At 39.1% G+C, this 14,132-nt stretch overlaps 1 protein-coding gene across 1 annotated transcript in view; it reads right to left on the bottom strand.

The window, feature by feature from the left end:
- Window positions 1-8,177, bottom strand: part of LOC145983138 (vacuolar protein sorting-associated protein 52 homolog) — a 59,136-nt gene extending 50,959 nt beyond the window's left edge. The window contains exons 1-2 of the mRNA XM_083116415.1: window positions 7,990-8,177; window positions 4,814-4,978 (exon numbers count right to left, since the gene is read on the bottom strand). Of these exons, the coding sequence (XP_082972541.1) occupies window positions 4,814-4,966 (153 nt within the window). The 5' untranslated portion in view covers window positions 4,967-4,978; window positions 7,990-8,177. The remainder of the gene's footprint in view (window positions 1-4,813; window positions 4,979-7,989) is intronic.
- Between the last annotated feature and the right edge of the window lie 5,955 nt (window positions 8,178-14,132).

The following is a 14,132-nucleotide window of genomic DNA, read 5'->3' as shown; positions in this document are numbered from 1 at the left end:
TATTAGAAATTTAACGCATGGAATTTATAGAATTGCATTGTATAGGTACCTGATTTACTTAAACCAACACATTAAAACAGGAAAACACTAATAATAAAAGCTTTTGAAAGTTCATATACGAGGGGCATCCTGAAATAGCTCCAATGGTGCCTGTATGCAGCACTAGTGGCCGGAGAGCGACACACACAAATGCAGGCAGGAAGAAGTGGCATGTAGCTGTAATCTGGTACAGTTGCAATGCAGCCGGTTTAGGACAGTTCTAGGTTAAAGATTGCAGCTCTCATAAAGTCTCCCACCGACTGTGATGTAGCCTACATTGCACGCTCAGAATTTGGCACAGAGCCACCAGCAATCGTGTGAGTTGTACAGACCGGACGTTGTGAGTGATAGTACGGTCAGACGATGGTGCAGACAATTCATAAAAGGCCAATCGAATGTGCACAACCCCATACAGCTGAGTACACACGGGCCCTTTGCATCACTTAAGGTGAGAGATCTTAGACCACTCCCTGTACAGCCCTGGCCTTGAATGTACTGACTTTCATCTCATTGTTCAACTGAAGAGGTTTCTGGCAGGACAAGGATTTGACAGCTACACTGCGGTAGACATAGTTCCAGTCCTTGCTGTCAGACACATATACCATGGGCATACAAAATTTAGTGCCATGCTACGACACAAGCCAGAACAACGGTGGTGATTATGCCGAAAATTAGGTTAGGACTCACTGTTACTAATGCAATAAATTACAACTGATATTCTTGTTTTATTTATGCCTAATCGGTAGGGACCTTGATATTTTGTTATTTTTTTTCAAATTGGTGTATTTTATTTTTTTATTTTTTACTATACGGTGTTATTTTCCCCAAAATTCACATTTTCATTTTAGTGCATTTTCTGGCAAATATCTGAAATTATACCTTCATGATGTTTTTAAACTACTGTTTAATTGTAAGTGACATGGCTTACGCCTCTTCGCGAGAGTTTGATATCTTGAAAGTTATTTTGGGAAAGTTATTTTCCATACCCCTTTATTAATTTTAAGGTAAGGATTTTAGATAATGGAATTTTGGTGTGGAGTTAGGGCCCCACACTTTCTTGATCACGGCTGAAGGTGGGGGTGATGTGATCAGCACCACACTACTGGCTACCTTTATCCCTCAAAGTTTTCTAAAGGTACCAGCTTCATATGATGCTAGGTGGGCGGCGGAGCAGTTTGAATAGGTGGAAAACATCCCGGTTCTCCCCCGCAGGGGATCGACCCCGGGTCTCTCGCATAGTAGTCAGATGCCCTAACAACTGAGCTCCATTATTACTCGCCAATAGTGCGCACTTAGCTTGGTTATTCAAAACATATCTCGTGCGACAAATACTGAAGATGTGGCTCCCGTGTGACGGTAGATACGCACTCGATCTCCTGTTAGAACCCTGCCACTTTGCTCTGTGATGTAAATGGTTTTGATAGAAGTTGAAAAAATCGTGGGAAATAAATGATTTAATGTGACTGTCGGAATTATTCCATGTACGTATAACTCTATAGTTTACTCTTGAGTAAAATGTTGGAAAACTTGCATGTTCTATGTACCCAACATGGCCTAGAAAAGACAAGGATGTTAGATTTCATGGAATTTTTCGTTGTTTTAGGACATTTCTTTTAAAAAAAAATCGCTAAAAACGCCAACAATTCGCATTTTTTTGCCAAATTCACATTATTTCGATATTTCGAACGGCCGAAAAATGTGTCCAGACATCACTGCACATTCCTAAACATAATTTCGCAGCAATTATCATTTTTCACGGTTTTGGCATTTGCGAAAAATTGGAAATTACTTTCTGGCCACCCTTCGTATAAATCAGTAGATGGAAAGTGAAAATTTAGCAGGGCTGGCAAAGAAAAGTCAATTCCTGAAGGAAGTGATTTGCTGTTATGAATGAATGATTCGAGTAAATATGATATTAAAATATTTACGTATTTATTATTAGTATTTTATTTCATAATATTGGACATTAACTTCACTAAGTGAGAGATTTAAGACCATCTCTCTCGATTTTAAACAGACAGGACAGAGAGTGGCGTTAATTTCATTGCAATACTAATGTTGCAGTAAATTTTCGGTTGGGAGCATGCACTTGCCAATTTTTATAACGTTCACCAATGCAGTTGTTTTTTTGTACTTTATCGTGATAGTATTCAATATATATCCCGTTTGGTTGGATTCTTCTTGATATCTAAGAATATTGCAATGTCATTGTAAACGTATGTTAACTTGCGCGAAACCAGTAATGCGTCAGGATGATGAAAGAAAACCTTCGTAAGCACTGCTACATTCAATAAGGTGAAGTGAGCCAGAAGAGTAACAAAATTCCAGCAGCATATTTGCAGTCTAAAGCTCTTCTTGTTTATGCATGCGATTTTTGTTGATGTTGCAGTCCATGCAATTTCTGTCGCATGTTGTAGTGACATACTTTGCCGGGTGGTGATATTCAACAAAAATTGTATGTATCAATGGAACCTATTTGTTTCCATGTTCCTTCAGTTTGCCCAACAAAATGCCTTACTACGACGTCCGACAACTATCGGACGGCACCACCCACTCTTATTCCCTCCATCTGTTAACAAGTCCCCTTACTACTCCCATACGGACAAGAAAAAATGTTAATTCAATGCATTTTCCACGTAATATTTAGAGGCTTAACCTTTGCTCCCCGATGATACCATAATCAGAGTAAGGTCGTACTGGCCCGATGATACCATATGGTATCATGGTGCTGATTACGAAATGAATGTGCTTTTTGGACCTTCATACTCTTATGTTTGGGTGGAAACTCTGACACAGGTCTGGAGAAAGCCTGGGAAATTCATATTGATGACCAACCTCCCCCCTCTCCGCAACATATCCATGCCACATTTTCGAACAGAGTTTCACATTTTGGCTCATTATTCAACTTGTATGGCACCCAGGAACATGAAACATGTTTCAATCTCTTTGGAAACGTTCATTCTTTGAAGAGAATACCAAGCTTTGCGCCTTCTCCCCAAAATAGCGGGAGAAGAGGGGGTAAAATCCAGATTTATGTTTTTTTCTTTTCATTTAAATTCGGTAGTCGCTGCCCCCAAACCTCCTTTCCTCGGTTCGGCGTTCTGAATTGCACACGGTTGCATGCTCTGATGTTTTAGCTGCAAAACAAAACTTATCCGAAGTAGATTGCTCCCATAGTGCCCAAGTTATAACAATTTTCCTCCAAAAATGCATATTACCTATTTTTCGTAAAAAACAGTTTCACATTTTGGCTTATTATTCAACCTGTATGGCGCCCAAGAACCTGAAACATGTTTCATTCTCTTGAGAAATGTCAATTCTTTGAAAATAATGTAGCAAACTCCAGATTTTTGTTTTTTCCATTGAAATTCGGGGGTCACCCCCCCAAACCCCCCTTCCTCGGTTCGGCGTTCTGAATTGTACACGGTTGCATGTTATGATGTTTTATCTGCAAAATAAAAAAATATCCGAAGTAGATTGCTCCCTTAGTGCCCGAGTTATAACAATTTTCCTCCAAAAATGCAAATTACCTATTTTTCGTAAAACAAAAATCACATTTTGGCTTATTATTCAACTTGTATGGCACCCAAGAACATAAAACATGTTTCATTCTGTTGAGAAATGTCCATTCTTTGAAAAGAATACTAAAGTTTGCACCTTCTCCCCAAAATAGCGGGAGAAGAGGGGGCAAACTCCAGATTTTTGTTCTTTTCCCATTGAAATTCAGGCGACGTGCCCCCCAAGCCCCCTTTCCTCGGTTCGGCGTTCTAAATTGTACACCGTTGCATGCGCTGATGTTTTAGCTGCAAAACAAAAGTTATCCGAAGTAGATTGCTCCCATAGTGCCCGAGTTATAACAATTTTTGTCAAAAGAGTGTTCGAAGTCAATGAAGACGAAATTCCCTGACATTTCCCTGACTTTTTTTGACACTTCAAATTCCCTGACTTTTCCCGGTTTTCCAGGTTTTCCAGGTCTGTCGCCACCCTGATAATTTAGAAGTACATGATTTGTATTCATGTTCAGATATTATTAGAATAATTAAATCAAGAAGACTTAGGTGGGCAGGCCATGTGGCACGAATGGGAGAGGAAAGAGGAGTTTACAGGATTCTTGTTGGGAAACCTGATGGTAAGAGACCAGTAGGAAGGCCAAGACGAAGATGGAGGGACAACATCGAGATGGACCTAAGGGAAATCGGTAGGGATGGAAAAGAGTATATAGATCTTGCTCAAGATAGGGACAGATGGAAGGCCTATGTTGCTGCAGCCATGAACCTTCGGGTTTAAGAAGGCTAGAGAGTTAGTTAGTGGAATTCTTAAACTAGTGTCACTGCAACACTGTGGTAAAACAGATGGACTGAGTTTCGAGTATTTCATAGCAATCAAAATGTTCAATTGTCGTCAGGAACATTCAAACAGACAGCAGTTTACTCTTTAAGTTAGCTCACGTCAGAGGTTGTATTGTTTTGTGTGTGTTCAGTTATTTGTAGAGCAGTGAATAAGCATGACCAAGAAGTGTACATGCAGTTTCAATACGAACCTGCAACAAGAATTTAAAGATGGAAGACCTGTGTTGCTGCAGCCATGAACCTTCGGGTTTAAGAAGGCTAGAGAGTTAGTCAGTTAGTTAGATAATATAATATATTTTACATAAGTATGGGTACAGTGCCATTAGTATAAATATAATATCCATTATATCTGTAGTAAATGTAAACTTCATTATCTTAGGCACCATTGTAAGGTACGTAATGTGCTCAACCATTAATATACTCACTTCTTTAAGTTCTTTCTCTATTTGACGGGAATACTGACGTAAGTCAGTGCCTGTCTTAACCACTTCCTTGACAACTTCATCTTCAAGATTTTCTTGAAGCTGGCTCCCTACTTCCTCCAAGAATTCTGGACTGTCTTCTGCCACAGATAACATTGTTCACAATAACTGAAACAAACAAAGGGAAATAGTACATATGAATATGTTTGGAATATAAAATAAAAATGTGCAGTATGCACTGCATGTAATTAATAAGTGAAACAACATATTAGTTCACTGGGCTCCGGTACCCCTTTCTACACCCTCGATTTCAGGCACATTTCAAATAATTTTGTGAAAATATTTAGTTCCTCATAACAAACAGTGTTTGCAAATAGCGTGGAAGTTAATTTTTTAGATCTACGTGCTACGAAACTTACGTTTTTTATAAAATTAAAATTCCTTGCGTAACGTCAAAAATGTTTTTCAGAACTTCTATGATGGCGAATGATGGATTCATGTCACAGGCGCAAGTCTGAAGATTTCGGATCATGGATTCATGTCACAGGCACACGTCTGATTTTTTTCTTTTTCTTCTTATGATTGACTTGTGCAATGGGAACATTTGCGATTGCGATATGTTATTTGTGTGATATATTGGCAGATTGGACATTTCAGACATTGGATTTCATTTATGCGACTTCAGAAATTGGAATTAATTATTTCATTTTGGCAACTGCAGGCGGTAAAGGAGAGAGTTGTTTTTTCTAAACGACTTGTGGGATGGGATAATTTGCGACTTCTTATTTTTATGATGGGAAGGGAGTGGAGGGTGATATTCTGTGGAAAAGGACAACAAAAACTTTCAACGTAGGATTTACTTCATTTTTGGACTTACAAATTTAAATTCGACCTGCAATTCAGTGCCTGGCCTTGGTAAAAAGAGGTAAGTTACCTTCTTAGGTTTAATTTTAGCCTTCATTTTTGGTATCTTCATGTGTCAATGCGGAAAACCGTGAGAAATAGTGTTGGGGGCAGGTGACTCCGGCCAATTTCTAACATGACTTTAAAAGGGACTCTATAGATAAAGGCGGGGCCGTAGTAGCGGTAGGGGGCGGTAAGTCGGTACTACTTTACTATACCGGAGACACCTATCAATGATTTATTTCGCAATTTTTTACATTGCTAATATACTATTCTGCATTGCGGAACATTTCTTTAGGTGAAATAATGAATTTCTAACGAAAATGTCTATTTCTTACATTAACGAGTGCTTACTGTTGTTCCTTATTTCCCACAAACCATCCACGGGTAGCCCTTAAACCATCGACATTAGCCCAAAAATTCATGATAGCCCCATGAACCATCACGGGGACGAGGTATGCCTACTAGGTTAGGTTAGGCCTGTTAGGTTAGGTTCCATTAGCACTCCTTTCGTTCAATTTAGCATATACGGACAATACGAGAGCGTATTGTGCTCTCCTGCAGAAAGCAAATGGCTGCAACAGCAATAGCGAGTCAGAAATAGATTTTCGTAGAAAACCACATGCATTCACATTAAAATGGATCAAAACTACATTCCCGAACATCAACAACGCTACAGAAAATGATTTGCGGAAGTACTTTCTCCTGTAAATTTGAAGAAATCCATCTCCGGTATAGTAAAGTGTTACCGGTAAGTCAATTACCCCAGGGGCGGAGCCCGGAATCGGTGGGAAATTTGGACTCAACAATTTCAAAGGACAAAATCTCAACTTTAAATGCCTGTACAGTCGTAAATACTTTTTTCCGCACTCCATTTTTTTAAAATTCACAATTAGGATCACATAACCTTCATAACGAATTTGAAAATTCGATGGTGTAGAATAGGGTACCCAACCCGTTCACTGAATGCCAATGTTCTCTAGCTGCTCATTTAGAGGGTTGTGGCTAGTATGTAGGTTTGATAATTTCTCAGCATCACATCACTTTCTTAAATTATGATTCAGATACATATATGCATGTTTAACATCCAAAATTTTGCCACTATTGCAACAACATGCCTTGACATTTAATGGAAAGTGCAAATTGTATTTGGCGTAAACACATTTATCGGCCAAGTGACACAAAATAATCAAATACAGTGGAACCGTCTCTTCCCAGATTCCAGAAAGTTTTAGAATCAGTGCTCTGTTGAAAACAAGTGCAAAATTTCACACACATTTATGGTGGGCAGACGCATCGTATCCACAGGAAATTTATAACAGGGAAATTGTGTCCGGGTCTCACTGCAGAACATGGGCTGCTTTTTCCCTCCAAATAGACGAACAAAATTTATATCCCCTGAAAGTACGTACCTTCTACTTCCATTTTCCGGTGTTCCTTTTGCGATTACTATTATATTATTGCGCGTGAAAAAGGTTTTTCCTGCTACTAAAAGCAATGCATTTCTCCATTTGTTCGCGTCCATATTGTTTACGCACTCAAGTGTTGTGCAATAAGTGAGACAATTCGTTTTGCGGCATTCGAGTTGATTTGTCGCTCCGGATTCCACCCACAAAAGCTCAGTTTCTTTAATTATTTCAGACGAGGAATGCTTACAAGTTTAGGTTAGGCCTGTTAGGTTGGGTTCCAATAGCATAAATAGTGAAAAATGTTTTTCCAGCTACTAAAAGCAATGCATTTCTCAATTCGTTCGTGTCCATATTGTTTACGCACAGTTTCTTTCATTATTTCTTCGAGGAATGCCTACAAGGTTAGGTTAGGCCTGTTAGGTTAGGTTTCATTAGCATAAATAGAATGACTAATTATTATTTAGGCTAAGTGAACTAAACCTAGCTACCTAAGAACAAAGGCATTTTTTGCTTTCACTAGATTTGTGCAGGAATATGCCTTTTCCTTCACTGCTACAATTTCAATACCACCCAACCTGGACACGTTTTTCTGGATTTTTAAAGAAAAAAAAATTCCGCACCTTAAAACTTACTTTTCCCGATTACTAACTACAAAACGTTACCAAAAAATTATGAACCGCGTTCCTCCTAAGCAGCCCATATTCTGCAGTCTTACCTTGTGTCCGTGTAGCATGTACTCCCATATAGGGATTTCATGAGGATAAAAGCTCCAAATCCTATTCTGTACCCTCCTTTTACGTAATTAAGCGTTGTGTCATACTCAATACATATTTCAATTAGCAGTAATTTCTCTATGCTACTACTTACAGGAGTGCCTTGACATACGGTTATTTAGTACATTTGTATGCTTAAGTATCGTTTTTACATATTGTCATTCATTCGTGGCATATGATCATATTTGCATTCACCATTTCAATTCAATCGATAAAATTTATCTTTAACGGTAGTAAACACTAAACAGTTGCATCAACACATGATTTCTCACTTCATCTTCTTTTTTTTCTGACGTGAGCAACTTAACTCTTTCATTTTATACAGCACGAAATTCAGGTGCGTCACGCATATTTCCATTTCGCACTGAAGTCTAGCACCAGGCCAATGAGACATTAATGAGCAATTCCACATTCCAATTTCATTCTACAACACACGTTTTCTTTTTGCGGGATGTTATTGAGGACATACCAAGACATGATCCAAAATATCTGCTAAATAGTAAATATCTCAAAGCCGATATTTATTTCATATCCGAAACGCATTCTCAATTTTGTCCATTAGTGGCGTACCCAATTCGGTGAAGTTGGTGGGGTTCATAACCCGCCTCTGACCCAGTAAAATAATAATAATATAGAACGTCAAAGGCAGGAAAAGGTGGCAATGGCAAAATAAGTAAGAATTAACTACTAAAAAAAGTATACGTAACTCAAGACGAAGATTGGGGATAAGGTAGGGATTAGACGAAATCGGTAAGGATGGGAAAGATTGGATTGATCTTGCCCAGGATAGGGACAGATGAAAGGCTTGTGTTGCTACAGCCATAATCCTTCGGGTTTAAGAAAGTTAGTTAGTTATACCACCCTTTCGAAAGTCCTGCGTACCCCTTTGTCCATTGTGAAGGTTGTGTGATCAATCAATACTACACCACGACCAGGGGCATAGCAGCTGGACCAGCAATGCGGGGGGGGGGGGGTAATGGTCTATCTGTGCTCCTGAAATTTTGTACAGGGTGTCCGAATTGAAACGCCCTAATGGCAACTGTCTGTAAATCCCCATGTATTTGATGCATTCAAATTGATTACGAGGGTCACTATTTATATTTTGAGCCTAACAATGCAAAAACAGGAATTTGGCATTGAAAACTGCTTTATTGTTTTTCGAAGTATTCTTCTTTATGGTCAATACACTTTTGCATTCGTTCGAACCATTTGTCAAAGCAGTTTTTCCAATCTTCTTGAGACACCTCCATAATATGGTTTTTGAACGCATCAACGGCGTCTTCCGCCGACGAAAATCGTTGTCCAAGCAATTTATTCTTGACATTCGGGAACAAGAAGAAGTCATTGGGTGCCAAATCAGGACTGTACGGCGGATGACCCATCAATTCGATTTTTTGACTGTTCATAAAGTCGGTTGTTAGACGAGATGTGTGACAGTTGACATTGTCTTGATGAAGAATGATCCGACGGCGTTTGTTTGTTTTCCGTATTTGACCGAAGACCTCTGGCAAACAAATTGTTGTGTACCATTCAGATTTGACCGTTCTACGTTCCTCTAAAGGCACAGTTGCCACATGACCAGTTTTCCCGAAAAAACAGGCGACCATTTGTTTCGATGTGCTTCGAGCGCGAACAACTTTTGTTGGATTGGGTTCATCTTGAAACACCCATACAGTCGACTGCTGTTTACGTTCCGGCTCATATGCATATATCCATGATTCGTCACCTGTTACAATCTTATATACGTCTTTTGAAGCACCACGATTGTATTTATTGAGCATTTGTTTGCACCAATTGACGCGAGCGTCTTTTTGAGTTTTTGTCCAATTGTGTGGGATCCAACGAGAACATACCTTTCTCACAGCTAAATGATGATGTAATATTTTATATATGCTGGTGGAACTAATGCCTATGGTTGCCTCAATCTCACAGTATGTAACATGACGATCTTGCAGTATTAGGTTATGCACAGCATCAATGTTTTCTTGAACAACAACTGATTTTGGACGACCTTCGCGAATCTCGTCGGTGAGCGAATGGCGGCCACGATTAAATTCGTTATACCAGCGTTTCACAGTGGCAAAGGATGGGGCTTCATCGCCAAATGTGGAAGTAAGTTGATCGATGCACTCTTGTCTTGATAATCCACGTCGAAAAATCGTAAAAAATCATCGCACGAAAATGTTCAAGAGTTAATTCAATTTTATTGTTGTCGCGCAATCTCCAAGGCAACATAAACAACACAAATGAAGCTATTGACAAAACATTTGAAGTACGTTATGGTCAATAATGCCAGACGATTCCGTGCAAACGTCAAATCGCGCCTAACTTCAATCAGTGTTGCCAAGGCTCAAAATATAAATAGTGACCCTCGTATACATCAATGAATAGTCAAAAAGTTTCTGTAGCATGTGTCCGAATGGCAAACGTAATCCTTTTACGAAGATATTCCATAGTTGTTACTTTGGCTGAATATACTGAAAATCCTCCGTGCGATTCGTGGGCCGCATGTAGTAGTGTACTATATGTACTAAGAATTCACTGAATGTACTAATTTCTACTTTGCTCACAGAAACTTTATTACATGTATATTAATTGATGCATAATTCATTTGGATACATCAAATACATGTGGAGTTACAGACAGTTGCCATTAGGGCGTTTCAATTCGGACACCCTGTTTAATCCCAGAATTCAACAGATCCTTTGAGCCAAGCACTGAATAAGAATAAAAAGACCCACTTCTTTTTGTCGGTGAACTTAGAATGCGTATGAACATATTTAGCTACTGTGTACTACGAGTCAACTTGCCCTCATTTGGGGCTCGAATCATCATGTGGGGCTCGTCGTAGCCTTAATGGATTTCTCTCGTAAGGCATGATCTTCACTTGATGGCGCAGTGTTGCCAACTCTTACCCGAAAAAAATCACCAAAGTTTTTGGTCTAACCTAACCTAAAGCAAGGAGCTGGCAACTTTTTTCTCGCAGTGTTGCCAACACTACACCCGAAAGTAAAGCTCGGTGGGGCTCGCCTTGATGGTTTGCTCTTGTAAGGCATAAGCCCTATTTTCTCGCAGTGTTACCAACATCTTACTCGAAAAAATCACGAAGGTTTTTTTTGTCTAACCTAGCCTAAAGCAAGGAGCTGGCAATCTTGCTTGAGGCTTGTTTTACAGTGCATAAAGCAAGGTTGCCAACCTACTGGTATTTTTGCCATAGCCTTTTACAAAAAAAAAGAGAGGGGAGAGAGAGAGGGAAGAGTTAAACAACCGACAGCCTACCTACAGCTTTTTTTTGTCTAACCTAACCTAAAGCAAGGAGCTGGCAATTTTGCTTGAGGTTTGTTTTACAGTGCATAAAGCAATTTTTGCCAACCTACATATACTGGGCAAGGAGAGCCGGCACTGCCGTAAAAGAGAGAGAGATGGATGGGTGGTAACACTGCACGGGTTCAACGTCATCAAATAAAAATCGCCTTAATGTTTTTTTCTTGTAATGCATGAGCTCCATTTTCTCGCAGTGTTGCCAATATTTTACTCGAAAAAAATCACCAAGGTTTTTTTCTTGGTCTAACCTAACCTAAAGCAAGGAGCTGGCAACCTTGCTTGAGGTTTGCCTTACAGTGCATAAAGCAAGGTTGCCAACCTACTGGTACTTTTGCCATGGCTTTTTACAAAAAAAAAAAAGAGAGGGAAGAGTTAAACAACCGACAGCTGCCAACACTCACCTACAGCTTTTTTTTCTTGGTCTAACCTAGCCTAAAGCAAGGAGCTGGCAACTTTGCTTGAGGCTTGCCTTACAGTGCATAAAGCAATTTTTGCCAACCTACACACACTAAACAAGAAGAGCCGGCAACAAACACGCACTGCCGTAAAAGAGAGAGAGAGATGGGTGGATGGTAATATAGTATGTGTGTGCGTGTGTGCGTATAATATGCAGCATTATTAACTAGAGTGTGTTGGCAATTTACTTACAACTAAAAAAAAATAGAGATGCCAACTTTGCTGTAAGATGAAGAGAGAGAGAGATTTATGGCTGGCAACAGTGGTGAGCGATGTCCTCCCTCTTCTGTGCAATATGACATTATGATGTTACTGTAGTTTTTGACGAGGATTACAAGTTAACTAAAAAACCTGCAACTAGAGAGAGTTGCCAGCACACACACGCTGTTGTAAAAGAGATGGATGACTGGGGGGCAGCATTTCTGGCTATTCACAGTAGACCCAAATGGAGAGTTCACAAACCGAAAGTGAGGCTCGGTGAGGCTCGCCTTAATGGTTTGCTCTTGTAAGGCATAAACCTCATTTTCTCGCAGTGTTGCCAACACCTTACTCGAAAAAAATCACCAAGGTTTCTCTCCACGTTCCGCGCCTTATTTATTACGCTGACGATGTTTCACAGCGAAGAAAACAGCACCAAAACCTCAAAAAAAAAAAAAAAAAAAAAAAAAACACATTTTTTCTCTATGTTCCGCGCCTTATTTATTACGCTGACACAGCGTGATGAGTAAATGAATGTACCTTATCATAATTTTTTTTATCCAAGTCCGGGGGCCATGTTTATATATTGTGACCTTTGTAAACCTCTCTCGGGAACGATGTGCCACACACATACACACACGCGTGCGCGCCTGTATTGTGACGCAAGCAAACAAACAAAATAATAATTGTTTTTTTTTTTTTGGATCCCTGGCCCCTATATAACCTCGCCAGGGGTGCGTGGTGCCCAACCAAAAAAGTAAAGGTTTTCTAACGGCTGCGTTTCCGTACGGCCTTCGAACGTAAAATTGGTTCATCTGACCGTTTTTCGATAACTCTCTCACTGTTTCCAACGTACTTAGGTTTTTTGATAGACGACAACGACGGAGTCATCAATGAGTAAACATCTGTGAACTCGGTGAACAAGTCAATTTTTTTTTTCAGTACGTCAATATTTTTTTTCTTATTTCTTAGTGAATGGGTTATGGATGACTTGCAACGACGAAGGCCTTCTAGCAACACGTACTTAACTTATGCCTCTTCCACCGAACATTCAACACAAGAGGGCTGTGTTAAATATACAGAACAGCGATAACAAGTGTTTTTTTTTTTTGGTGTATATTGGCTGCACTACATCCTGTTTATTGCAAAAATAATCCACAGTGGGTTGGATATTACAAACAATACGAGTCCGAGTTTTGAAAGTGTAATGTCTGGCATCGAATACCCGGTGACTATTTCTGATACATCAAAATTCGAAACACGAGCACGAGATGTAGAAGAAAAACGCGTAATCATCAACGTGTATTCCTATACGTTGGATAAACATGTCGTGCATCCCCGTCAGGATAAGCGATGTCGACGATGATGATGCTCGTGTGATTAATCTTCTTCTAATTTCAAACGACAGTGTTCACTATTACTGTCTCAGGAATGTTATGCGCTTCCTCTTTTCTCTATAAAAAAGAGAGATTTGTGTTGATTGTTTGGTTAAAAAGAATTTCCTAATTATTTGTTTTTTTGTCACAAGAATTGTTTGAATTTCAAACATTCCTAAGTGTTTACTTAAAGATTGATGCATTAACCTGTTAAGAATGTCACATTAATAATACCGGCTCGGAAATGTCATGTCCTCTTCCTCTATAGAAGGTCATATAAATATGCTAATTGGTTGGTTAGGGGGGATTTTTTGATTAGTAAATTGAGGTTATAAATACGTACGTATAAAGGTTTTGCTAATATGGAATGCTAAAGTTTAGTACTTGGCTCTCTCAGAGATTCGAATTCTATTAGGTTAAACAGCATAGAAATTTCACAGCAAGAATTCTCATATTTACTGACGATATTCTTAACAACCTGTGTTTTGATTCCACTACAAAAACTGTATACAAAATATGCAGTCCCTAGAATGAGATGGATGAGGCTTATGAACCTTGACTTATACAGTTGTACAATCTGGCAATGAATAGATGTTGTTTTTTATTAAGCATAGCAGAGTCTTTTGGCTTATTTTAATATCAGGCAACAATGTTAGAAAGTGGCCCCAAGAATAAAATTTAAAATCACTAATGTGATATGAACTTTTTTACTTGTGTGTATTTGAATATGAAAGTGAGGTATTTTGAATAATTGAGGGGGACAATCACAAGTAAGCTTGCAATGGTATTGGGAGGTGTCACGAGTTCAAATTTTAGACGATTTCTGTTAATCTGCTAAGGCGATATCAGTACGAAAAAATTTGTAAAAAAGAAGAGGCTAATG

This window comes from Lepisma saccharinum, unplaced genomic scaffold (genome assembly GCF_977018435.1).
Source record: "Lepisma saccharinum unplaced genomic scaffold, izLepSacc3.1 HAP1_SCAFFOLD_694, whole genome shotgun sequence".
Taxonomy (NCBI): domain Eukaryota; kingdom Metazoa; phylum Arthropoda; class Insecta; order Zygentoma; family Lepismatidae; genus Lepisma; species Lepisma saccharinum.
Note: the sequence above shows the minus strand (reverse complement) of the source record. Positions and strands in the feature narration are given on the sequence as shown.